Source organism: Melospiza melodia, chromosome 1 (genome assembly GCF_035770615.1).
Source record: "Melospiza melodia melodia isolate bMelMel2 chromosome 1, bMelMel2.pri, whole genome shotgun sequence".
NCBI classification, from domain to species: domain Eukaryota; kingdom Metazoa; phylum Chordata; class Aves; order Passeriformes; family Passerellidae; genus Melospiza; species Melospiza melodia.
In genome coordinates this window covers 86,821,851-86,847,786 of record NC_086194.1, presented here as the reverse complement: position 1 = coordinate 86,847,786, position 25,936 = coordinate 86,821,851, and the positions used below count along the sequence as shown (strand labels likewise).

Sequence of the window (25,936 nt, the reverse complement as noted above, 5' to 3'; positions counted from 1 at the left end):
TGAATAAAAAAATCGACATAAAGCGTATCAAATATTTATTTATCTGGGCAACAAAGGACTATGATACATTGATAGGCATGGAAACTACTGCCGGCACAACTCAATACAACACAACTATAACTGCTTCCAATATGGCCAGTGGAAATACAGGATACCAGGTGGTCCCGAATGTTTGAAGTTCTTTGGGAAAAAAAAAAAAAAAGAAAAAAGAAAAAACCAGAAAAATAAAAACAAAAGAAAGGGAGAAAAAACAGAGGGGGGAAAAAAGGAAAGTAAAGCTAAATCTTGTTTTAAAAAACAATATTAATTTATTGCTCTGTTGGTGCTTTTGGGAGAAGGACAGTGGATGAAAATAACTTTTTTCATTTTCCACAACACATAAGGGTTGTAAAACCACTAACATGTTTAAAAACCTTGCCAGGGTCCAACATCACTTTATTTTATCTTCAATGAGAAACTAAATGTCATACTAATTATATATAAAAATTAATGGTTTTTTATTTGTTCAGCTGCTTCATTGTCGCTTTTAACATGCTACAATAGGGCTAAAAATGATGAATCCCAGAGAAAAACCCCCAAAAAACCTCTGATATCTAAATAAGTACCATGAACCACATGATGAACTAAGAGGGGAAGATTTAAAACCCACTAAACAAGAGGTAAACGAGATCACCAGATAAATAAAAAAAGGCTTAAAACAGACTCACCATATTTACAATTCCCATTAAATTACACATAAATAAATATATACATACATGAACACTGATTCCCTTATATAATAACCGTGAATCGTGTTGCAATAGAAAGTTCAAGTTGGTCGCTTTACCTTGGACAGGAAAAAGTTCTACAACTGAAGATATGACATGGAACCGCTTGTGTTTTGTGTTCAAGTTTATTCACAATACTGATAAAATGTCATCAGTCCTCTTTGCCTTTTGTCTGTCTGCTGTTGCTGTTGTACTTTTTCACTTTTTTCTTTCGTTTTTAGTATGGCTACAATCTTAACTGAAGTTTATGTAAGGGAAGGTGGTGATTCAGTCCGGTGAAGCTCATAGAATTTTAAAGTATTATTTATTTCTTTTTGTTTGTTTTTTTTTTTTTAATTTTTAATATTTTTAGAAAAAAAAGTCCTTTTCTTTTTTGTTTTATTTTTTGTTGGTTTTTTTTTCTCCTTTTGTTTTATTTAAAAAAAAGTTCACAAACTCAAGACAGAACTTTTTCTCTTTGCTGGCTCCGTCCCCCTGTTCTGTTCTCTTAGGCTCCAAACTGGGGTTAAACGATGGTGGCAGTGGGAAGAGAGGGGAATTTAAGCAGGAGCAAATGGAAATGTGGGTGCTGGGAAGGGGTGTGGAGAGAGGGCAGAGCAGTCCTGCAGAGTCAGAGAACAGGACTGGCAGAAGGACGCTCATTCTGTTGCTGTAGCCTGGGGTGCTGGGTGCCGGGGAGAGGGAGGAGGGAGATGAATGGATCGACGGGCTATGAGGGGGAAGGGAGAGGAGCGTGTGTGGGGGGGATCCTCACTTTCGGTGCTTCTCCTCTTTGTCGCCGCTTTTGGTGCTGTTGTCTGTGTGGCTGTTGGGGTTGTTGCTGAGGTACATTTTGTCCATGGCCTTGAGCGCCTCGGTGAGATAGTTCTGCAGGGCGGTGACGGCAGCGCACACCGCCGGGCTCCCAAAGCCGTGCGAGATGAGGTTGAAGTGGGTCAGGCAGCTCTGGATGCCCGGCTCCAAAATGGGGTTGGGCCGCGAGTTCCCCAGGGGAGATCGGTCCTGAGCCAGCAGGTCGGTGAACTCTTTACAGATCTGTCTGTAGCACAAATGGAGCAGAGAGACAGAGGGAAGGAGGGAGGGAGGAAGGGAGGGAAGGGAAGAGAGAGGGAGAGAAATGAACCATCACTGGCGGCAGCAAAGCTCGTGCATTCTCCCTGCTAGACTGCACAAGCCCCTGGACCAAGGGGGTTCCTGCTCCTGAGCATACACACTCTCCTTTCTCCCTCTCCTCTCTATGCATCCTTCCCCAATTCTCACATTTCCCCAGCACGCACAAACCTCTTCCCTTCACCTTGCCTGCACACACAACAGCACACCCACCACACATCACACCCCAGCCCCATCCAACACACTGGCAGGCAACAGGAACATGGAGACACGTGCCTCTTGCCCCACCACTCTCTGTATCTCAACTCCCAACACTCTTCACAAACACACATCCCTTCCCTGCTGGGGTTTGGAGCACAGACTCAGTTTAAAGTTCCTGAGCAGGCTTAATAGACAGGCTATGATATCCAAAGGTAAGCTAAGGGATTTATCCATATCTTAGAAGATTCCTTTTTTAAGGGGAAGCCAGAGAGAGATAGGGCTCTCTTCCTTCACAAGGCTGAAACACACACCTGTGTGTCATGAAGAATGAGTGAGGGCAAAGCTGGCAAGTGAGGATTTAAATTAGGGTATTCTGAAATATTTATGTATGTAAATGTCTATCTCCAAATCCAAAGGGACCTTTCCACAGAGGGGAAAGCTGACGCTAACCAGCGCCTGGAAATTTCCTTCCAGGGAGGTGAAAAGGGAGGATATGAGGGCATGGTGCAGAAGATAGGTTATATCACCCACTCACTGCACAAATGGTTGGAGAAATAACACACCTTACAGCAAGAGAGCTCAGAGGCATGTTGAAACAGTTTGTATTCTAAAACCCACGTTAATGTCTTCCAGCCATAAAGCAGCTCCCATCTCCTGCTTGTGTCCTCTGGCACTGTGCCCTTTGGTGACACCTCTGTTGGTAATTAAGGGCTACTAAACAACCCTTTTAATTTCCAGCAAACATACCAAAACAATAATTTTCTTTTCACGCACCACCTGGAAGTCTAGGCAGCCCCACCAACAATAAACTCTGCTAGCATTTTAACTGCGTACAGATTGTCATTTAAAATATATTTTTAATATCTCTGTATTAGCTAAGTAACAGTGCTGCCTAGGCAGGAAGAACCATTCCCGATTTTAATGAACTGAAATCGGTTTAATGTGCCAGTTTTATTTTACTGTCAATGGGAAGACTTCCCCTACTACTTAAATTGATAAGCTAAGTGAATAGGCCCAGAAGATGTTTTGCTTTGAAGAATTACTGCTTTTTCTGTAACTAAACATCCACTCTCAATTTGCACAATTCACATTCAAGGTAATCTGCACAAACAGACTTGGAGGAAACCAAGCTCTCCTATACCAGGAGGGCCAACACACACCCTCACAACTTACAAAGCCATCAGCCACTGGTTATGCAGAAAACAAATATCTTCACAAATAAAAGCCCCAAACTCAAGTTTGTCCCCCTCCCTTATTTCTAAGCAACATGCCAGAAAGTTAAATGTCTTACTTTGTAGCTAGAAGCATGTTTTTTCTTGTGACTTGCTCGTTTGGATCGGAATGTTGTCGGTTGAGAAATTCAGCTACTGCTTTGGCAGGAAATTCTGTCTCACAAACGTACCCAAAATCTCTAGCTAGATGTACTGCTTCTCCTGAATAGGGAGGCACGGGTGGGGATGGAAAGAAACACAGCTCATCAGTACACACTGAACAGAGGCAAAAATACAATTAAAAAAAACATTACATTCTACTTGGGCTTTTCTTCTCAAAAGCTTGGACATTTTCTCTTTGAAAAAGTTAGGGCCAGAAATGTTAATTAAATCTTATCTTGCAGTTTTCATTGCTTCAGTTGAAGGCAATGCAAATGCATATTTTCATAACAACTGTTACGAGTGAAATCTCACATAAGAATTTTTAAAAGTTCATATTGACTAAGAGATACTTTTAGACAGACTGGCTCCATCCACCTAGAATGTGTGCTTCGATTTACATCTCCATACCTGTAGAGAGCCATTTATGTACATTTTATTCACAGCTATTTACTCTAAAAATGTGTTTGCCTCAGCCACATTTCTATATTCTTTTGCAATGCATCAATGATTAATATTGATCATAATTACTCCTAGAGCTCTTCTAAATAAAATGCATTAAACAGCTAAGTGTTTAAAATTTAACTTGATCGCATATAATTATATGTTCACCCCCAAACGATTAACCATGAGAATTTTAGGGTCATTCCACCGAGTCTGTCTGTTTTGTTGATTTTCAAATCTTTGGTTTTAATTTCCTGAACCAGTTGGTTTTTACTGCAGGGCTTCCTGCCATTAGCTCTAGCTCCGGAAGAACGCATGCGCCAATTAGAGCTTCAAAGCCTCAGTCCAGTGAGCTTGTTTCCATAAAATGGAGCGGATCATAAACAATAACAGTGCTCTAGAAACTGCCTCATCGCTATGGGACTTGAAGCCTCAGCTATGTTTATACTATCATCTCCCCAGAATTAGCCACCATCACTAAGTTATCTGAAGATCAGGCCTCTGGTTTTGTTTTTTTAAAAAATCATTCTTTTCAAAGCCATTCTATGTGAAAGCCAAACAGAACAATGGATTACCATAAAACCTTCTCCATATTCATTAACATCACAAATAATGTCAAGCATCTACCAAATCTAGACTTTTTACAAGTTTTCCCCTCGTGATTTTTTTACCACAGCAGCGTGTCAATGCAATTGCAAAGCCTTTTCAGAAACATGAAGCTGCGGTAATTTTCACGCGGTATAAATATAGTTTGTTCACTAATCCTGATGTTTAAAAAAATGACGCCTGGCATCATCACACAGCGCGTCTTTCCCCGTCCCTTTGAACATGAAACATTTCTCGCAGAATGAGAAGCGACAACAAAACAAATTCCTGCCTACACAACCAAACTTAAGCTGAATCTGGACAGCTCAGGCTGAGCTTAAAAGCACTTTACAAACTGAACCAGTTTAAAATGCAGCCGAACTCGAAAGTAAGGGGAAAGGAGAGGGGTCTCTCTGCAGGCCTCAGACATACTTTGTGTCAGCCAGTGTGACACAGCCACTGCTTCAAAATTAAATGACTGCAAACTCTTGAGCTTCCCACCTCCCCGTACAGACAGCACAGGACATCCCGAGGCATTAAAGCAAGTTGCACCTTTTCCAGCCAAAGCAGAGGAGAATGATACAGCCAAGGGAACATGTGTTCTGAAAATGAGAACCAAAAGGGAGTGGGGGCTGGCAGTGGTGCAACTTTGAGGCTTTCAGGACACCATTAATTCATGGCTGAGGTCAAGGATTCCCAAATTAATTCAGGAAGTAATGGTCACGCATTTCTCAAATGCAGATGTCAGAAAAGTTAAATGATTTACTGTTATGTGGCTGCAGGCTGGGAGGGAAAACAAACTTAAAGTAGCTGCAGCTTCTGACATTTAAAATTGCTTGGTTGTCCACCTGTGGCAGAAGAACAGCAGTGAAGTATTAGAGGCTCTGCTGCCCCTAACTTTCAACTCGATATTCATGGGTCTCTTATGGGGCTCACAAGCCCTTCATATCTCCCTTCACAGGGATCCTTCCCATGCTGCTCCCAATGGGATCTGCTTACTCCACAGAGGGATTATTCATTTGAATGAGCGAGCAAGATGGGGCCCTGAAAACATCTAGCTCGGAAACTTAAAAGCAAATAAATAATAGAACACTTTGCTGAGTCTGCAGGACTCGCACAAACCCGTTTCAGGTTATAACAAAAAAGCAAAGGCACACAATTAACCTGATCTTTTTTTGAGACACAGAAAATAACGCCCTTCCAAATGCCAGTAAGCAGCACCAACTCTGGGAAAAGAGAAAGAAACCCCGAACAACCCAACAGCAAATCTTCTCCCATTTGGCAAAAGTAACAGGCACATTTTCCAAAGGAGCCCTCCCAACTCTTGGAGTCACTTACCCTCCACGAGCGAGGTGAGCAAGGTAACGTTAGCAGCTTTACGCCTCCCGGCTGGCAGGTTTAGTCCTATTTTGTCCAGTTTCTCCCTCAGAGATCTCCCTCCGTTTTTAGACTTTGCCCTGCTCCACACAGAAAGGCATTGAGAAATGGGGCTTGGGGGAACACCTGCTCCTACTTTGGCTCCCGCCCACACATGCCCCCAACACATCATTTCCCAGGGAAGGGAATAAAATGTTTAGGCACAAGGGATGGGATGCATGGCTGTGGGAGGTTCAAGACCAACTGTTGCTGAAAGCTGAATCCCACGTATAGGGATGGTGCTTTGGATCACACCTCAAGAACAGCGGCCCTCACTAAGGTCTAGATCATCCCAGGAGCTGATGCGGAGCTCTGAGGTGTCTCCCTGAGCTCCCGAGGTGCCATGGACACGGGGGCAGCTTCTCCCAGGGCGTGAAGGGAGGGGGATGATTTGCAGGGCCGGCAGCCCAAGAGCATCACTGCCCGAACTCCAAACTCTATGTAGCCCATCTGTGGCTTCGCAGCAGAGCTGGGCTAAGCGGGGCTGCAGAGATGGGAGCTGCTTTAATTAATCCTGGATGGTATTCCCTGCCCAGGCACTGCCTAATTGCCTGGGTGAGGCCACCACAGGGTGGGAGCCCAGGGCAGGGTGCCCGCCACTAAGCCGTTCCTGGGGGTAAGTGTGTGTATGTGTGTGTGTGTGCCCCGTTCATGGCCACGAGAGGGACAGGGACACGCAGGGCCCGGCCGGCGGGGCTCTGGGGGGCGCGCAAGGCCGCGCGTTGCCATGGCGACAGCGCCCGGGCCCCCTCCCGCCGCCCGGCCGCTCTGCCCCGCCGGCCGCTCTGCCCCGCCCCCTAGCGGCGGCCGCCGCACTCCCCCCGCGCCGGCGCCCCGCGTGGGCGCTCGTCCCCCGCCTTCCCTGCCTCCATCCCTATCCCTATCCCTCCCTCCCTGCCTGCCTGCCTGCCTCCCGCACGGCGCGGCCCGGCATCCCGCCTCCCGCGTCCCCCCGCCCCTCACCTCCGGAGCACTCCGCCCAGCAGGGAGGCGTTGAGGCACTCGGGCGGCGACAGGCGTCTCTGCACTTCCGCCACCGTGACCTTGTACTTGGAGGTGGAGCTGAGCAGCGAGAGGCGGCCCGGCACCGAGCAGAAGACCTCGTTGGGGTTCACCACCCCGCCGAAGAGCGCGTCCTTGTTGATGGGGATGGAGGAGACGGCGTTGTTGTTAGACTTGGAGAGGGACACGGGGCCTGCAGGGAGGGAGGAGCAGGGAGGTGAGGGTGAGGAGCGGGCGGGGAGCCGGGGAGGGAGGGGAAGCAGCCGAGCCGCTCTCTGCGGCCAGCCCCGGCCCGCACGGCCTGCGGGGCAGCGGGGACGCAGCGGGGGCACCCTTCCCCTTTCCCGTCGGGAGGCGCAGGGGGAGAGCCGGACATCCCTCGACCCGCAGCGGGGAAATTGAGAAGACCCCGCTGCAGCCCCCGTCGGGCGCCGAGGCCGGGGTGCCGCCCGCCGGTACCCCCGTTTCGGGCCGGCAGTGCCCGGGCAGCGGCGCAGGACGTGCGGCAAGCCCGGGGCCCCGCCAGCGCACAAATTTAGACATGGAAAAGCCGTAACTGGGCGGAGGACCGGCACCCCAAAATAGAGCTCGGTCCCTGCCCGGCGGCGGCCGGCGGGGAGGTGCCGCCGTTCGGTGCCTCGGGTCCCGGCCGCCTTCCCTTTCTCCTCTGCCTTAGCCCGCTCCGCTTGGCGGGCGCGGTCCAACCAAGCGGGGGGCTCTCTCCGTTTTGGATAGATCACTTGTGACATTAATAGCTCTGGGAAGGCTAATAGATACAACAGGAGTTAAACGAACTCTTGAGATTACTAATAAAAGAGCCAATTATCATGTCGACTTGGAAAGAGCATCTCTTAAGATTTATCCCTTGCACATCTAATTTGACGTGACAAAGGCTTTACGGGCGGGGGGTGGGGGGGTATGAAACTTCAGGTTCGCTGGCTGTACGGCAATTAGGGTTAGAGAGGAGAGTGCCTCTACTCATCACCTTTCTCCTGTGGTGGCCTGGGTACCCAAATTCCAGGTGGCCACGCAGCCACAGCAGCCCTCAGAGCAGGCAGGAGCTGGCTGTGCCTTCCACCCCGCCAGTTTTACTCCAGCAGCCTTCTCACTACACAGCGTCCAAACACAAAACCCATCACTTGCCACCAAGAACCTGCTTGTGAACAAAATGCCCTGTGCCACCTTTCTCAATCTTTCGATTGTCCGAAGAACGACGGGAAATGAAAATCGAGTGAAATTTTGCAATAAATATTTAGCACGATTTGGGTACCAGCTTCCAAGCAATTCAATTCCAAGTGAAGCAAGCGCACAAAGCCAACGAAAACCAAACCACCCTAACCACCGACAGACATCAGTTTCCAGAAACTCGCCCCTTGTTCTCCACCAGTCCCACCTCATCACTGGCGTGATTTAAATAAGAAAACCCGAAGGAGGGGGAACAACGATTTCACGTTCACAGCTCCAGTTTACCAACAACGATTCAAGCCCTCCGCTCAGCCAGATGCATGGGGCAAACCGTGAAGCCCAATTGTTCGCGAAAGCACTAAAAGACCGGCTCGGATTTTCTAGATCATCTGCTAACATTTTTCCTCGTTAACGGCAATAATAATTTAAATATCCGGCAAACGTGGCCATTTAAGAGGGCGGATTTCAACCCACATCGCCCGTTTTTCTTTGCTTCCAACCTTTCTCGGCCAGCAGTACATGCCAGAGGAAGGCGCCCGGGGCCGGGGGGCTGGAGGGGAGAGGGGGGAGGCCGGGTGAGTCCTCCCAGCGAGCAGTCCCCAGCCTGTGACGACATGTTTGGTATGCGCAAGGAAACAGCTTACCTTTCTTAATTACAGTTTGATCTGGGATGTTAATACCGGGGTCTTCTACGTGCTGCAACAAAAGGAACAGGCAGGGATGTCAGTGCACAACCACAACAAAAGGCAGGGAGGGCCGAGCTGGGATGGGGTGAGGGAGAAGTTTTGTGCTCTCCCCGTTCCTGGGCACGCTGTGGAGAGGGAAACAACAGATCCTGCACGGAAAGGGATAGATGAGGGGCAGAAGGGAGGCAGGAGATTTGTGGGAGGTTTCCTTTATCGGGAGGAATCCTGCATCCCTCCCAGCTCTTCCCCCGAACCCAAGAAAAAATACAATAAACCACTCACACCCCCGGGGCCCGAGTGGCCTTAAGCTTCTGCGGGCTCCCTCCTGCCGTCCGTCCCTTCCCTCCTCCCCGGGAAGCAGCCCCGGCCCTCGCCCGGGGCGCTGCGCCCGCTCCGTGTCCGTGTCCGTGTCCGCGGCCGCGGGAGGGAAGTACAAAGGAGCACGGAGCCCCGCGCACCCCCGCGCTCCCGCTATTGTCCCCGCGCAGGGTCCGCGGCCGCGGTACAGCTGCGCTTCGCGCGGCCGAGTCGCGACGTGATTAGAAAGTCAAATGAAATCATGTTTTCTAATTCCAAAAACTGACAGGCAATATAATGTCTGGCTGTGTTTACAAATTAACACCAGCGCTGCTGAGATAGAAGATTTCGCAATCGTTACAAAACCCAGGCATTACCATTTAAAAAACTATTACTTCCTTCTCTAGTCTTTGTCCAACAATAATACTGATTCTAACATTTTCCATTCTGTCTTGGATTTATGCTCCTGTTAATTGTGCCTGATCTCAATGATTCCGGGTGGATGGTACTAAGTTGCTTTATTACAGGTTTTATTATACTCAATGCTCTCATTTGTAACTTGCCTAAAGTGCTTCTGGATTTAAGTATAATTAAATTGAGAAATGTTCAGAAATGACTAGTGCTGCAGTTCTTGTGTTTTAACTATATGGGGAAATATGATCCCTTTATGCATGCACCCTAAACCCATAAAGTAAATGTAGTGTGGCATAATACTTTTATTTGTGTTATTTCTACACATATTCCGTACAGGGAGGACTGTTAAGTTTAAAATCCCACAGAGATATTTACGATTAAATAATTTTCACCATCTACTTGACTTTCTTAAATATTAAGCAGTCGTTTTTATTAAAGGTTAACTGTTGCAGCAGCGGAAAAATTCTAAAATTATCCTCCCAACTCAGATTTCTGTAATGGATTTTTTTTTTTAGCCAGATAAAACACACCTAAAAGATGCACCCTCTTATTTTATACTCTCCTTCACGAAGCCTGCTGATTCAGCCTTACAGAGAAAAAAAAAATGGCTAGACTGGCTCAAGGATTTAAACCAGATGGCATTTGGTTTTCACGAAGTATAGCAATGCTATTAATTCATAGATCTGAAGAGGAGGCTTCCTGAATCAGCCCACTGCCATGGAGCACAACTGAGGAGAGGGAGAATTCAGGAGAACATTTTAGGTCATGTTTTCCTACAGCAATCAGGGGATGGCAGTCAACAAATTAGTTTATTCATATGATTGCCTCCATGTTATTTTATATCAAGTTTAAAGAGTCGACCTGCTTTTAACAGATCCAAATTGCTTACTAAATCCTCCACTTTGGAAAACGTATGCGTTTATTGCAAAACTGCTAAACACAACCAGCAATTTTCTGTGGCTAATTTAGCCAGATGAGGGCTGTAATAAATTCACTATTTTCTCTGAGTATAATTTACAAAAGATTTCAAAATGACCCCCAAAAATAGGTAAGTTCATCTGAACATTATCCTTGCAACACGAAACTGTACTCATTAAACTGTCAGCGAATACATTGTTGTAATATTTGATCCTGTAATTTGGGATGGCATTTCGGCAAAAATCACATCCAGATACCACAGTTCCCTCCTCCTCTTTCCTCCTGCAAGTCGAGCAGCTTCAGTCCCTCAGCATGAGCTCTGTGGGCTTTAATAAATTTATTGCCATGTTCTAATTCCATTTTCAGGGAGAAACCCAGAAAGATGAACTTTGATCACGACCTATCATGTTGCATAAGGCCACTTTCCTAACTGAACAATAGCCCTGGCTTGCTTTGTAAGTAGCCTGTGCACTAATGTCATGCTTAATTAGAAATCATTTTTAAAGTCTGTACTCATCGATAATAGAATTAGGTTCCCCCAAATAATGCATCCTCCAATAGGCTCCCAACATTTGATTTAATATAGGGTGTAGCAGGTCTGACTCAAATTCGATAACCTATAGGTAATGATTTATGAGGTCATCCCTTTGCACCGCTACTAAAGGAAGGCGGCAGCATTTTAGTACACCTCTTTCCTGATTTGTCAATTAATTCCTTTAGAGAAGAGGATCTGCCCATACCTCCTTATAACTTTGGATGTGGTTATTCCATATGCCAGTCCTGTAATCACAGGAAACAAATTTTTCCTTCTTAGGCCACTTTCACCCATTTTCCCCCCACCCCCCCTTTACATTTGTGAGATCTCGTTAAATGTCCTCATAGGCATTTCAGACTCGTGTCTTTCCCAAGGCAGTAAGAAATCCCCAAATGCACGGCTCTGTGGTGATATTATATATTCTTCCAATCGTAACAGCTTATTGTCATTGAGAAGGAAAGATATTGTTAACGATGACAGTAATTTGATTTATTTATATTTTAGTGGGCAAGTTAGCGGGGAGACGTCGCTCAGGGACGAGAGCTGCGAGAACCTTTTGTTCTAGGTGGGGGCTTCACTTTTCCCTGGGGGACGGGGAGGGGGCGAGTTCTCTTCTTCCCTTCCTCTTCTATTTTTTTGGAGGGGGGGCGGGGGGTTCCCCTCGCTCCCTCCCTCCCTCTCTCCCTCCCTTCCTCCCTCTCCCCCCGACGTTGATCTCCCGCGGTAAGAGGGACGAGTGGGCTCCGGGGCGACCCCTTGGCTTACCGGCACGTCCTCGATGGCGTGGGGGATGGAGTGCAGGGGCAGGTCGGCCAGCCCCGAGCCCAGCCCGTGCGGGGCGTGCAGCAGGTCGTCGTGCCGCCGGTAGTCCCTGCGCGGGTCGAGCCCCGAGAGCTGGTGGGGCAAGCCGCGGTGCGTGTGGAGCAGCCCGGTCTCCTGGCTCTGCCTCTGTCCCGGCCATCCCGGGTGCTGGGGCTGCGGCTGGGCGTGCAGGGGGTTGAGGCTGTACGGGTCGTTCACGTGGGAGTAGGGGTCCTGAGACTGGGGGTAGATGGGCTGGTAAGGGGGGGGGAAGTAGGGCGGCTGGAAGTCGGCGTTGGGGGTGTGCGAGAGCGGCGGGGCGCTGGTGTAGGGAGACTGACCCACGGTCCCCAGCTGGGGTAACCGCGCTGTCCCGTTGCTGGTACTGTCGTGGCGCTCCTGAGATGGGGAGCGGGAGCGGGGGGGGAGGAGGGTTGGGGGGTGGAGGGTGCAGAGGAGGGGGAGGAGGGGGAGGGGAAAGGAGAAAAGAAAAACAAAGATAATATCAAACTGATTTTCCTCAAAATCGCCTCGAAAATTTCATCTATAGGGCGATGAGGGGCAAATTATCGTCTCCGAGGCGGAGAAAAGCAGATCTGGAGATCTCTCTGCCTCTGATTTCCCTTCCCAAATAATTAAGGGGCAGTCTCGCTTTTTAAAAAAACAATAATAACGGCAATAATGATAACAGCAATAATAGCAATAATTACAACAGGACAGCTTATAGTAATTAATAAAACATTGCGGCGATACAGCGCGGATTCACAACAGATCGTGCCCCGGCATTTCAGGAGCAGGTATTTCCCACAAATAAAAAGAATGATTCACAAGCGAGCATTATTGAAATAATAATTCTGCCACAACACAAAATCCTTCCTCTGGCCCTTAACAGAACGGAGATAAATACTGTCGCTGACATTACCGATCGCGTCCCAAGAAAACCCTGGAAAATCCAAACCCACTGCCATTTTGTTACCAGAAAACGCCGAAATAGCCTCCAAACAAACCGGTAGTTCCCCCTTAGAGTTTTAGCAATGTTTCGGGGAGAAAGCACTGCCGTGGTTCCCCCAGCTACGGGGGGAGCCGGACCGCGGGTGCCCGGCGGAGCCCCGGGCTGCGATTTGGGAGCGGAGCGGAGTGGGCAGCGCGGCCCGGCCGCCGGGGAAGCGGAGGAATGCGGCGGGCGGCCGGGGAAAGCGCCGCCGCCCCGACGGGCGAGCGGCACCGAAACGAGCCCGGGCACGGCTCTGCCGGCTCTCGACACCGGGCACAGGAGCCCGCACGAACGTCTGGGGCAACAGGAATGGCCTCCACGGAGGAGGATTCGAAGGGAAGAACCACGGTCCCGAAACAGAGGAACGAGAAAGCGAAAATACTACGTTTGCAGGTGGCGAGGTTAAGGAATCGAAGCGGTAAGGTCCAAGCAAAGCCTTTTGCCTTTTGCCGTTCGCTCAAAGCAGACCAAAGGGGGGGGGAAAAGGGGGGGTGAGGGGGAGGGAAGAAAAGAAAAATAAAGAGAGAAAGGGCAAAACGTAAACCACCGAATTTATTAAAATGAACGAAAGGAAAAAAAAGCCCTCTCCGGAAAGCTGGATGTGAAACCCCCACTGCCACCGCCGACAACAATAGCAACACCCAGCGCGCACCGAGCCCCCTCCGAGAGAAACGTGAAGCAACTCACCATAGCCGAAAAACTGTGCACTAACATCTGCGAAGAGTCGGGGGTTACAAGTCAAGGCAGAAAAAACAACAAGAAGGCAGAGGAAAGGGACCGGCGAAGCGCGCAGCCCCCGGCGGAGCCCCGCGGGTGCGGGCGCGGCGCGGGCGCGGAGGGAGCGCGGCCGGAGCCGGCGCTAGGCGCGGGCGGCAGGACCGGGGCGCCGGGGCTGCTCCTGCACCGCGGGCGCGCCACGATAATCCATCAGAACTTGCACCGATCTCTGCTGCCCTTCATCGGGTGATCCCAAGGCGAGCTCTCTATCCTGGCGCGGTGTGAGGAGTCAAAGTTGGTTGCTTTTTCTTTTGTTTTTTTTTTTTTTTTTGTTTGGTTTGGGTTTTTTTTGTTGTTTGTTTGGCGCTTTTTTTCCTTGGTTTTTTTTTTTTTTTAGCGTGTGTGTGTTTGTTTCTTAATCCTTTTTTTTTCCTCTGACTCTTTCTTTTCCTCCTTTGACTTAGCTGCTGCTTCACTTGAGCTCCTAATAACAGATCTGCTGCCTTCCTGGAGACTCCTAATAGCAGATATTCATGACTATTAATATTACACGAACACTTAATAAGGGAAGAATGGCTGGAAATCGAGCGTGAAGCGAGAAGGCAACTCAAGGCAGAGCCTGTTCTAAATGACGTCCATTGAATGAAGAATCAGTGTATCTAATCAGAGATGGGGGAGAGGGAGAGGGAGAGAGAGACAAAAAGGGAGAGAGAGGGAGCGGGAGAGAGAGAGGGGGCACATGCTGCTGCGTCTGACGAATCACAGGAAAGGGGCAACATTTTAAAAGGTTGCAGGGCATGCAAAAGTGAAAGAGAAAGAGATCCGGAGAGAGGGAGAGGGTGGGAGCCAGGAGGGGGGGTGCAGAAAGAGGGGGGGGGGGCGGGGAGGGAGTGGGAGAGACGGGCAGAAGGAGAGAGGGGAGGGGGCGCGGGATCCCCCCCTCATCCTTCCTCACCTTCCCTTCGCTTCGCTTCCCTTCCCTTCCCCCCGGCTGCCGCCTCCCCGCGTCCCCAGCCCCGCAGTCCTTCGCGGGCGCACCTCGGGCTGCGGCTGCTGCGCGTAGCCGGCCTCAAAGCCCAGGGAGAAGAGCGGCTGCTCGCTTCCCGCTTGGTTCTTGCTGCCCTCGGCCGCACCGCCGCCGCCTTTGCGCGGGGTGGGCTCCGCGGGACCGCCCGCCGCCGCCGCCCCGTCCATGCCTGGACGGCGCCCCGCCGAGGGGCTCCCCTCGCCGCTGCCCCCGCGGCGGCCGCCCCGCGCCGCCGAGCAGGCTCGCCTCCGTGCCCCACGTCCCGGAAACCGGCTGGGAAAGTTTTTTTGGGTGTCTCCCCCTCTGGGTGTCAGCCCTCCTGCTCCTCCTCCTCCTCTTCCTCCGGTTGGAGCCCAGCGCAGAGACCAGCGGGCGCCCGGGGCGGGGGGGGCTGGGGAGCCCAAGGAGCATCCGCCGGGCTCCCCGCGGCCCCCCTCTCGGAGGATCCGGGAAGAGACGGAGGAAAAAGGCAGGAGGCAGCAAGGCGGGGAGGGAAGGAGGGCGGGAGGGACGCGGGGGGGAGCGGGAGCCGGGAAAAGAGGCAAGGCGAGCGCTTCTCCCGGCCCAGACAAGCCGGGGCTCCGGCGCAACCCGTCGGACTGGCTGTGCAACTCCCAAACAACTCCCTTAAAACAGGCACCGCTCCGCTCGCCGCCGCCGCTGCCCCGCCGCAGCCGCCGCGCCGCCGGCGCCCGGCCCCATGCTCCGCCCGCCCGCCCCGACCCCCCGGCGCTCCGGCCGCCCCGGGCTCCCAGCGCCGCTGGCCCGGCTTCTCTGCCCTTCTTCGGGGCTTATCTTTGTTTTTCCTTTTTTTCCCTAATCTTTCATTCCTTTCTGTTTATTTTTTCCTTTTTTTTTTTTTTTCTTTTAAATTTTAAGGCAGGTTGTACCCCCGGCGGGGTACAGCCACCCTCTTTTCCATCCTCTCTTAAAAGTGCTCTTGCACCGAGGTAATCACGGGGAGCCAGCCAGCCCCACACGTACGCGAACAGCCCGGCCGGTTCGCGGAGCGGCTGCTGCTCCCTCCGTGTTTGCTAACACCTCGGTGCGAAGTCCCATTAACGCAAGGCAACAAAAGCCATTTGCGATGAAATCCACACGCTCGCACGTGTGCAAACTGGAAGACCGGTCCTGAGGGGAGGGAAGGGGAAGAGGCACGCTTTCCACCCGAAATGCCGCTGAGGGGTATGTGGCTTTTTTTTCCGGATTGAAAAAAAAAATTAAATCCAAAACACCAAAAAACCCAACTCAGCCAACTAAAAAAAAAAATTATTAAAAAAACATTACGCAACCCACAAACCCCAACACCCGACGCCTCATTCATAGAAATCAAGCACCGGCCAACGAGTGGATCTAAAGCTCAGCTCCCGCATCGGGAGACAGCTTCATCCCAAACTCCTCCATCCGAGACTAGATCACCAAATCACTTAGTCGGCGCTGAGCCTGCCGAGTCCTCGGTCCCTTCCCTAAACTACAGCATCGCCCAAAAACAGCGTCAGGGTCGGACGGGAGAGTGCCCCCTTGGAGCCAGAGATGCAGAGATGCATGTCGGCAAGGCTCCGCCGAGGCTGAGGGCATCTTCCCGCGTGGGTCACGACCAAACAACAGCGTTCACTTGCAAAGTAGAGTCCTTTATTGCGCGGTTTGAACCCACTGCACAGGCAACTTTTTCGAAACGGGTGACAATAGTATTCGTTGGTTTGAGACTAGGCATGGGTCCTGGGCATCGCTCTTCTTTTTCCTCTTCTTCTCTTTTTTGTCAGATCAAAAGACACTCGCCTCTTTGTAAAAATAGGGATGCACATACAGGCACAGCACACAATCTGTGCTGAACGGCTCCAAAACCGAATGAGGTGGATTTTATTTATTTTTTCCCAAGCGGTAAATTGCTATGTCTCAAACCCGTGGGAATGTGGCCCTGAAAATTAGGAGGCTGGGGGAACACTGCTCCCAAAACCCGTGATTTCATTTAAGTAGCTGAACCCTGTAAATTTGTGCAGCTCGGTATCATGAACCCGCAGATATATCGAAAAGGCTGCTTTTAAGCGTGGGTCCTGAGCCAATTTATTTGGATGCCTCGGGTACCTAGGGTGCAAGAATAATTCTCTTCCCTTTGTCTCTTGGCCCTCTCATTCATTCATGCGTCCATTCATTCAGCCAACCGCCTATCCATCCATCCATCCATATGGATGAGTGTAGCATCCTACAAGAGCCTTATCTACGGAAGATCTACCTATAGACCAGGCTGCTTCTGGATCCTGTTTGCCTTTCCTCATACACTTCCGACAAAGCCGTGTTTCCACAAGCCCCGAAGTTCCTGGGGAAGGACCCCAGCCCCTCTCCGGCTGCAGGACCGCAAGGAAGCCTGACGACGGAGCAGAAGTTTTCCTAAACGAAATTGAGAGACGGAGGGATGCTGAAGGCTCCCGCTTGTAGCTGCGGGGCCGGGGCTCTGCCCGGGCCCGGGGGAAGCGCTTACCTCACATTCCTCATACTTGATATTATCCGTCAGTTTCCAAAGCATTTTCATGGATTGGCGCGAGAGAGAGGATTTGGTTCTCCCTGCCTGGCCTCTCCCTACGGTGGCGGTGCCGGGCGGCGTGGGGAGCGCGGCTGGCGGAGGCTCGGCAGCGCTCCCGTCCGCGCTCGGAGATCTCCCTCTAATGGTGGAAACTTTTCCCTTTTCCAGCTCTTTACCCACAGTCTAATCGCCTCATTAGCATATCAACAACAGCCCAATTGCTCGCCAGCACAACAACCTGCAGCGATGGACACAGGTAGAAGGGACCCACGAGCAAGGGAAAAAAAAAATTAACGACAAAAAAAAGATTTCTTCGCCTTGCCGAGCCCCGGCGCGGGGGGGCAGTGGGCCCTGTCTGTCTGTCTGCCTGCGGGCCGCTGTGTGCCTGCCAGCGGGGAGCAAAGCGGCCAGTGAAATCAAAGAGGCTCCCGTCAGATCCGCAGAAAGTTTGGGGCTAGCCATGAAGCCACCCCATGGGATTTATCTCTCCCCCTACCCACTTTTTTTCTTTTTTCTTTTTTTTTTTTTCTTTTTTTTTTTTTTTCCCACTGAGGTTAAAGGAAGCAAAGCGAGGAGAAAAGAGACTCGTGTCCTGCTCGAAAGAGGTTATTGTCTGCGGAGGCTTCTGTTGCCCTCTGGATTTGGTCTTTTTTTTTTTTTTTTTTTTTTTTTGATATTTTAAAAGCTTCTTCCCTTCGCAAACTGCTTTTTTATTTTTTTTCCCTTCTCGGCTCTGTTGGTTATTGGTCTTCAAAAAAAACCACCACCCCAAACAAATCCAACATTATCTCCCAAACAGAAGTGGGCGAGCGGTAAATTGACTGTAGCAGGAGCCAAAGTCTTTTGCAAGCACTTGAGCAAAAGGACAAAACAATGACCACAATAAAACTTTGGTACTTTCTTAGGTGGAGCACTTCGTTTGCTTAACAATGTGCCGCTAAGGGAGCGCTCAGGCTGCCCTCCTGGGGGGCTTGCCTCTCCACCCTTCTCCTCTTTTATTTCCCCGGGTGCCCAGCCTTGATGCATCCACCGCAAGGCTTCGTTTTTCCCGTTTTTCTTCTTTTTTTATTTCCCCCCCTCATCTCTGAGTGATCCCTCGCTTCTCCGAAGGGCAGGGCATCCCTCTCGGCGGGGCTGGCGTGTCGGGCCTGGCGCAGCTCGCCGTGTCCCCAGGCGTCCCCAGGAGCCGGGCATCCCCACGGCTGCCTGCGCACCTGGCTGCCCTGCTGCGCACCGAAACTTCCTTTTGCCGACGGCAAAACCTGCCTCGTCGGCCTGGAAGACCCTCCCGGGGCCACCCACCCCCCGCCCTCCACGTCGGAGGAAAATTTACAGCCTCTAGGAGCGAATGGCCCCAGCGCTGCCGTGGGGAGCCGCAGCGGGCCCTCGGGGGCCCGGCCCACGTGTGGCCACGCCGGGAAGGGTGGCAGAGCCCCCGGGCTCCCGGGACTGCTCCTTCTCACACACAAACATCCATGTCCCCTAAACGGATTTTTCTTTTTTCTCTTTCCCCTTCCCCCCTCCTCCACCATACTCCCACCCCCGATGCTCTTTTTCACCAGCGCTTTTGTCTACCACTGGCAGGAGAGTAAATTGTTGTTTTTACTCCCATTGAGGTTCAAATGGAGCTGGCAGATTAAGCCTAGTTAATGCCCCGGGGGGGTTCTGGAGATGAGAAAAAGAGGAGGGAAGGGGGCTGGCGAAGGGGCCCATGGCCCCTCAGCGCCGTCCTGTCTGAACCGGGGCGGCCGGGAAAGGCTCCCACCCGGGACAGCCGCCCAGCTGCGGCCGCTCGGGGCTCCCGTGGGCCAAAGAAGGCCTGACCCTTTCGCCTTCTCTCCCGGAGCGCAGGGCTGCGCGGGGAGGGGGCGGCTTTCCCCGGAGATCCATGCAGGGCAGCGGGAGGCGATTCCCGCGGCCCGGCCCCTCCGGCCAGGCGGGGCGAGGGGGCCCCGCAGCGCCGCGGAGAAGGGGCAAGGAAGGCCGGGGTGTAAGGAAAAGTCAGGAATAGATTTCAAGGCAGATAACCCGTAAATACGATTGCGCAAGAATTGATTTCAGTGAAAGAAAAGAAAAATCTCATTTCGATCGCTTTTTCGCACCGGTCTGATAAAAAGATGTTAGCCGATGTAAAAATAATTTAAATAACTTTTGTTTACTTATTTTGTTCCCTCATCGGTTTTTTTAGACGACTTGCTGCTACCCTAAAGAAATAAAAAAATAGGGTAGTCTAAGGAAAGACTTAGTCTAAGACTAATTCTAAAAGTTGGGAGCAGAAAAAGAAACCAGGCTTCCATATGGAACTGGACTGTCCTGGGGAAGAAATAAATTCTTTAAAAGTACTTTTGAAAAGAAAATCCCGTGTGCTTGAACAGGAAGGTGCATCTTCCCCTTCATTAGTCGGCAAACTGCGGTCATCCGGCCCGAGCGGACGGGCATCAGGGCGCTCCAGGGTTTTTCAAGGCTCTCCCGGTCCGTGAGCCTCCGTAACTCCACACGTGTAGCCCGGCCCGTGGTGCGTGCGGGTCCCTCGGGGTCCGTGGGGCCGGCCGAGGCCCCGGCGGGCCGCGTGTTCCCCGCCCGGCCTCTTTGGCCGGTGGGTTCTGCTTTTCCCTTCAGCTCATGCCCGGGAGTGCTTTCCAGGGGCGCCCCCGGCGCATCTACTACCGGGTGGGAGCCGGCAGCGTTGTTTTTCCATGGGACAGGCTGGGGTGGGAGCTCGTAGGGAGCTCTCAGCTCCCGCGGCTGTCCCCGATGCGCTCCGGGTCCCGCCGGCGCTGCGGGCCCTGCCCCGCGTGGGTCCCACCGCGTCCCGTGGGCAGCCCCGGGCTCCGCGGCGGGCCGGCCCCGCAGGCCCCGGGCACACGGACCCGGGCGGGCACACGCCGCCCTCGGCCGGCCCACGCTGCCGGGGTCGTGTCACCCGCGGCGACAGCGGAGCAGCCCCGGCCCCTGTCGAGCCCAGTCCGCCGCTCTCTACCTGTTGCAGCCGGGCCTCACGAGTGCCCGCGGGCGGCTCCAGCACCGAGGGCCGCAAAGCGCCCAGCCCCAGCGTCAGGCTCGTCCCCAGCCCCCTGCGGGCCCGTCACCTCTCTCGCTCCAGCCCTGCCTCCCGTCCCAAAGTAACAATAAAGCCCCCCAGGGCAGAGGGTCACCTTACCTGCCAGTCCCCCATCTTGGCAAGGATAGACATCCTGGCTGCGGGCTCCGAGTCCCCAGGTCCCTGCCGGTCATGGACTGCGAGGGCAAGCCACTCGCCCGGGACGCCTGTGGGTAAATCCTCCCCTTACCTGAGCCGGGACTCTCTCACCTGGCCATAAAGAGCTGGGTGCTCCCTGCCCGCGCCTGCGCGCTGCCTCCGCGCTGCCTGCGCGCTGCCCCCCGCGCTCCCACCGCGCCCGCCGGCCCCGCCGCTCCCGGGACACCGGCCCCGCCGCCCCCGGGGGCTCCTGCAGCCGCCGGACCCCTGCCCGCTTGGCCACGGCGTCGCGTCCCGGCGCTGCCCCGGCCGGGTGAGCGCCCGGGGCTTCCAGCCGCGGGCAGAGGGCAGCGCTGTCCGCCCTGGGCTGGGGCTGGCGAGACCCCCAGGCTTCACCTTACCCCGGGGGGGCCGTGGAAGGTTATCGCGGGGGCAAGTTGTCAAGGAATACATGGACCTAGTAGTACTAGTAATAATAATAGTAATAATAATAATAATAATAACAACAACATCAGTAGCCCAGAAAGGCAAAGTACCGGGATGGCTGAACTAGCCCAGATGGGTGACGGAAGCACTGCAAATCGCCTGGGGAGTTCAGGGCCAAACAAAGACACCCCCCCAGTGCAGACAGTCTTTCCAGCCCGCGGCGCGGGGGCCAGGAGGGGGCGGGCAGCAGCAGCGGGCGCACCAGGCCGGCCGGGGGCTGTCCCGCCGGGCTGCGCGGGAGCGGTGTGTGCCGAGGGACGCTGCGTCCCCCGGGGGAAGCTGGCCTGCGACAGCCGGTGGCCTTTGGGCCTCTCCGTGTCCGTACCCCTTGTCCCCGCCCACGTTTTGTTGTTTTGTTTTTTTTTTTTCCCCTCGGGGATTCAAGTGCCGAAGTGCCCTGGAACCTGGCCAGTGTGTCGCGCAGCCCTGATTTCACACCCCGAGAAAGGGAGGCAGCACGGACTCTGCCTCATGTCTAGGGGCAGGGCACTGGGGGCGTGGGGACGAGCATACTCCAACTACAGGATTTGGGGGAGGGATGCAAACAACTTCCACTTCGCAGCTGCACAGCGAGCCCTTTCACATTTCAGAGACAGGTGAATGGGGCATCGTGTCCCAGGTATGGGACAGTTTGAGGCTTCCTGGAGGTCGGGGTGCGTTGTCACCCACCAGTGAGGCTGGGCTGGGTCCTGGGCTGACCCCAGTCTCCAGCAGCAGGAAGGGGATCACACCCCCTCGCCCCACCATGAGGGCTTGGATACGAGGACCCTACAGAAGGGAGTTCCTGCCCCGTCTCCAGGCAGGTGGGAAGAGGGAAGCAAGAGCTGGCACCCGCAGCCATTGGATCCCGGGGGAACACCGGGGCCGTGGGCAGGCGGATCGTCGGCTCCTGCGGGGCTTCGCTTCTCACGCACGGCCCCAGAGCGCGGGGACCGGGCACCGGGCACCGGGCACCGGGCACCCTCGGCGGGGCGGGGCGGGCGCGCTCAATGGGCCGTGCGGGGCGCGCTTCGCACCGCCGCTCCCAGCGCCGGCCCGCCGTGTACAGTTAGCGTCAAATTACACCAATTAACCGGGCACCGGAATTTAATTACACAGCCCTGCCCCTTTCCCACCCCCCTCGGTCCTGGGGAGACTCCTGCTCGGGGACGACGCTGAGCAAACACGGCCCCGTGCAAAACGGGAAAGGAATGGGAAAGATGAGCAGAGATTTCGAGGCCGCTGAATCCTGTCGCCTCTCCTTTCCCCGCTTGCTGCTCGCCCTGCCTCCTCGAGTCCTCTCCAGGGGGCGGCAATTTTGGCCCCGTAACGATTATTTAAAATGCCAGCTTTTATTGCTACTTTGCCGAGAGGGGTGGGGAATTAATCCGATTTAAAGTTGGCCTTCTGCGAAACGTTCCCAGTAAACTTGGGTGCCACGCTTCTCCCGGTAGGATCTCTCCCTTGTGCCGAACTCCAGCGCTCCCCACACGGGGTTAAATCTCCGCGCTCCGGACCCGCAGCCCGGCTCTGCCCCGCGGCGCTTGCCAGCGAGGCGGCCCGAGCACAGCCGGCCGGCGGGGCGTGAGCCAGGCTCTCGGGGCTGTGGGCAGCCCTGACTCGCACCGGGCTCAGCCCTGCTCTTTTCTTTAGCCTAGGGGAAGAGGGCATGGGCTGGGCGCGCAGCAGAGCCCGGTGTTGTGGGGCTCTCCTTTTCCCCTCCCCGGGGCGCTTGGTGACCGCACTTCGGGGGTGAATTCTACTTCCCTGGCCCGGGCGTTGAGAGGACGCCTTTCCCTGGCAGCCTAGAGGGCACACCCGGCCCGTGCAGGGGACAGGAATCTCCGCGCCCTGAGCAGCCGCCATCCCTCAGGTGCCAGCTGTGTCTCGCCCTGCCGCCTGCCTCCTCCCTGTGAAAAGGGAAGCTGGAGCTGAGGCACCTCCTCTCCTCAGACAAAACTGTCTTCTAGCGCTCAGACATGTCCCCGCTCCTCTGTGTCACACCGTCTGCTTCACAGCTCGGCGGTGGCTCTGGCAGGTGGCTCCGAGGGAGTCATCGCGGAGCTCTGCGCGCCCGGAATTGTTTCCGACGGACGCGCCGGGTCCCTCCCCGTGTGTCACAGCGCGGGCGGCACACGGGGCAAAGCCCTGCCCGCTTCCCTCTCCCTCCACCGGCAGCTTCCTCATGGCTATAAACCCATAGCCACGGACCTCTTCCCAACGTGAAAGTAAGGAAGAGATGGTCCTGGGGGTCATTCACCCTCCCGGCGTCGGGGTTCCCCAGCCGGTCTGAGTTACCGAGCTCACCCCTGAGTGTCCCCACCCTGCCGGCCCGCAAGGCGAGCCGCAAAAACATTTTGTTTAATCCAGCTTCTGATTCTCTGCGGGGAGTTTAGGCTTGGTTATTTTTTCTTCTCACTGGTGCTTTCCAGTTCTCCCTGCCCCAGCGCCGCCCGGCTGGGGAGAAGCTCAACGCGGCTGATTTCTGTCGGCTCACTGACACATAAATATTTTTTTTGTTTGTTTGTTTTGTTTTCTTTCTTTCTCTAAAGTAATTTTTGGCAGTGGCCGGCCTGCGCCCGTGGGGCCACTTGCAGCTCGGGCGGCCCCAGGGCCGGCAGAGGCGGCGCTCGGCTCCGCTCCGCGCCGTGCGGGACACGGACAGACAGACAGACAGACGCCCCGCGGAGGATGCGCGGCTGCGGGCTGGGCTCGCTCCCCGGCGGGGTCGGGAGGAGCATCCCCCGCCCCGTCCTCTGCCCAGGCTGAGCTCCCGGAGCCGGTGTTTTCGGAGGAGAAAGGAGAGATTCAGGTTGGTGTGGGTGCACCTCGCCATGGCCGCTGCTCCCGGGATGAGGGCTGCCTCCCTGTCCTCCGTGTCTTCCCGGGCTCTCCTTACAGCAAGAGAGGGGCAGAAAGAAAGAGGCAAAACCCGTCAGGACATAGAAACACCCCAAACACCGCAAACAGTACAAAACAAAGACAAAAAGGGAGAGGAAAAAGAAATACAAATACTCCCCGCCCTTTTTCACTCGCACTTTGCGGTCCAACGCGATTCAATTACTTTCGGGAGGCCGGTGCCGGAGAAGGGGAGGTGCTGTGTCTCGGATGTTAGCGGAGAGGTTTTTCCTCTGTTGATTTGGGGTTTGTGTCCTGTTTTTATGCCCCGCTGTGGGGGAGACGGGTCCCCGAGCAGAGCAGTCTCAACCCTGCGGCCAGTGGATCCGGGAGAGCCCTTCCGATGAGCGGCTTGGGACGTTGCAAAGGAGAGAAAAGAAAGGATAAGAGAAGAAATCCGTACGTGACCGCCTTGTCCACTGTGCTGTTTCCCAGCTATTCAGTCTAGCGGAGTTTGGGTTTTTTCCAAGCCCGCTTCGAGGAGCTCGCCGAGTGCAACAGGTCGCTTCAGCTGCTCCCGGGACCTCAGGAAACCGAGTGCCTTTCCCTGCCCTCCCTCCTCTGGCTGCCCCCGTCGCGGCTTTGCTCTGGGATGCGCTCTGAAGGGGATGCGGGACGTCCCGCCTGGACAGGACGCGGAGCCGGGGCCCCTGCGCAGCCCCTGCAGAGGGGCAGGAGGAGAAGGATGAGGATGCTGTGTCCCCGAGCCACGGCACTGTGGGACCTCTCGGCGCGTCTCTGCCATCCCCCTTCACACCCCACACTCCTTCCGAGACCCGCTCTGCCCCCGGCCCGGTGTGTGAACCCCCAGAGCGTTGCCAGGAGGCTGATCAGTTTGAAAATCAGCAAATAAATACTTAAAAATGCATACAAATAGCAACTTTTTTTTTTTTTTCAATTCCAAGTGACGGTGTGGGAGAGGTGTTTGAGGGCAATTTTTTGGAAGCGAGCTGAAAACTTTTTTTTTTGAAGGGGGGGAGGGGGAAGGGAAGTTTTTTTCCAAGGAGCACGTGGATCTCACCTGCTCCTTTAATATTTATTTGCTAAACCGACTACACTAAACCAACTAAACAAGCAAAACCGGCAAGTGATCAGGAGTTAATTCTGAGCACACACTGCGGTGCCAAGGCAATCCAGCTACCGACGACTGGCCGGTGTTTGCATGAGCAACCGCATGGTGCAAATTCCCATGCTCTGGACCTCGTAGGGAAAGGTGACCGGTGCATTCTGCTTCACCAGACACCTTTCTCAACCCAGGCCCTTAGGGGCTGGCTACTGTCATTGCCAGGTCTAAAAAACGAGCTCCTGAAAAGATTATGTCTATGAGTAAAGCGTCGGTGGGGTAAAACTCCGAGCTTCGTCTTTTTTGGATTCCCCAGGGAGTATTTGTATGGTCTCACGCACAAACGTGGTGAGGTTTGGTTTGTTGGGGCTATTTTTTTCCCCTTGCAAAGCACAATAAATTCGTGTTAGAGATACTGAGCACTTTTGTCTTCAGAAAAATAATTCTATCCACCAGATGCAGGTCAAGATATTATTTGTTCACTCCAAACTTGGATGCTTTCTTCTGTTGTACATTTCATTTTCTAAACAGACAAAACCCACCCAGTTTTAAGAAAAAAAAAATTGCATTTGCAGCTTGGATATAAAATTGGAGTATTTTCTGGGCAATTCTGGCTGCTCACGTGTCCTTCAAAAAGCTTTTGCATTTGAAACACAGGCAACTATTTTGCCAACAACCTCATAGCTGCATTAGACTGCAGTTTTACTGATCATGCCACCCCTAAATAATTACAAATAAGTTCTAAATTACACTTATTTTCAATTTTTGATCAATAACACTGTCAGATGAAATCCAGAAAAGGATATGCTGCCTAAGGTCCTTCAACACGTCGTGTTTGATGAAAGGGTTATTGCTAATTATAAATGTTCCAGGAAGGGCTGCTTTTCTCTAGCCAAAGCTTCACTGCCTTTGCTACCCCCTTGCCCTAAAATCCACTGATGCAACTGCACATATCCTGAGTACAGAACACAGTTACACTCCAGCATTAAGTCTCCACATGGGGAGTTTTGCTTGGATTAAGATTTCGAAACTGAGCCCATAATAAGATATGCTATAAAACCTCAAACAGCCCTCCTCCCCCAGGGATATTTATCTTACACATTTAATTGCCCGGTAAAATAAATTCTGTATGTGTACACTTATATGGGAAGGATTTTGATCTGGTAATTTCAGTGTATCTTCTGATCTGTAGCGGCTTAGAATGACATCCTTGAAAACTGTGGAGAAGCAGAAACTGTGCCCTGCTAAATTATGCCTATTCAGCTGCTAAATATTTACACATAGGCAGGAATGAGCTTTTCTTGTAATGCTATCTCTTAAC

At 53.1% G+C, this 25,936-nt stretch overlaps 1 protein-coding gene across 3 annotated transcripts; it reads right to left on the bottom strand.

Annotated features, from left to right (window-relative positions):
- Window positions 1-20,312, bottom strand: TFAP2A (transcription factor AP-2 alpha). Of its 3 annotated transcripts, none has more exons than XM_063160840.1 (7): window positions 20,151-20,312; window positions 11,696-12,130; window positions 8,725-8,776; window positions 6,857-7,088; window positions 5,816-5,934; window positions 3,370-3,511; window positions 1-1,806 (listed from the first exon to the last, which is right to left on the bottom strand). In XM_063160840.1, the coding sequence occupies exons 1-7, from the start codon at window positions 20,181-20,183 to the stop codon at window positions 1,518-1,520; spliced, it is 1,302 nt and encodes a 433-aa protein (XP_063016910.1). In that variant the 5' UTR covers window positions 20,184-20,312; the 3' UTR covers window positions 1-1,517. The 3 variants fall into 3 exon arrangements, with proteins under 3 accessions (XP_063016910.1, XP_063016927.1, XP_063016918.1); XM_063160857.1 differs by lacking the exon at window positions 20,151-20,312 and adding an exon at window positions 16,949-17,058; XM_063160848.1 differs by lacking the exon at window positions 20,151-20,312 and adding an exon at window positions 13,413-13,531.
- Window positions 20,313-25,936: the final 5,624 nt, after the last annotated feature.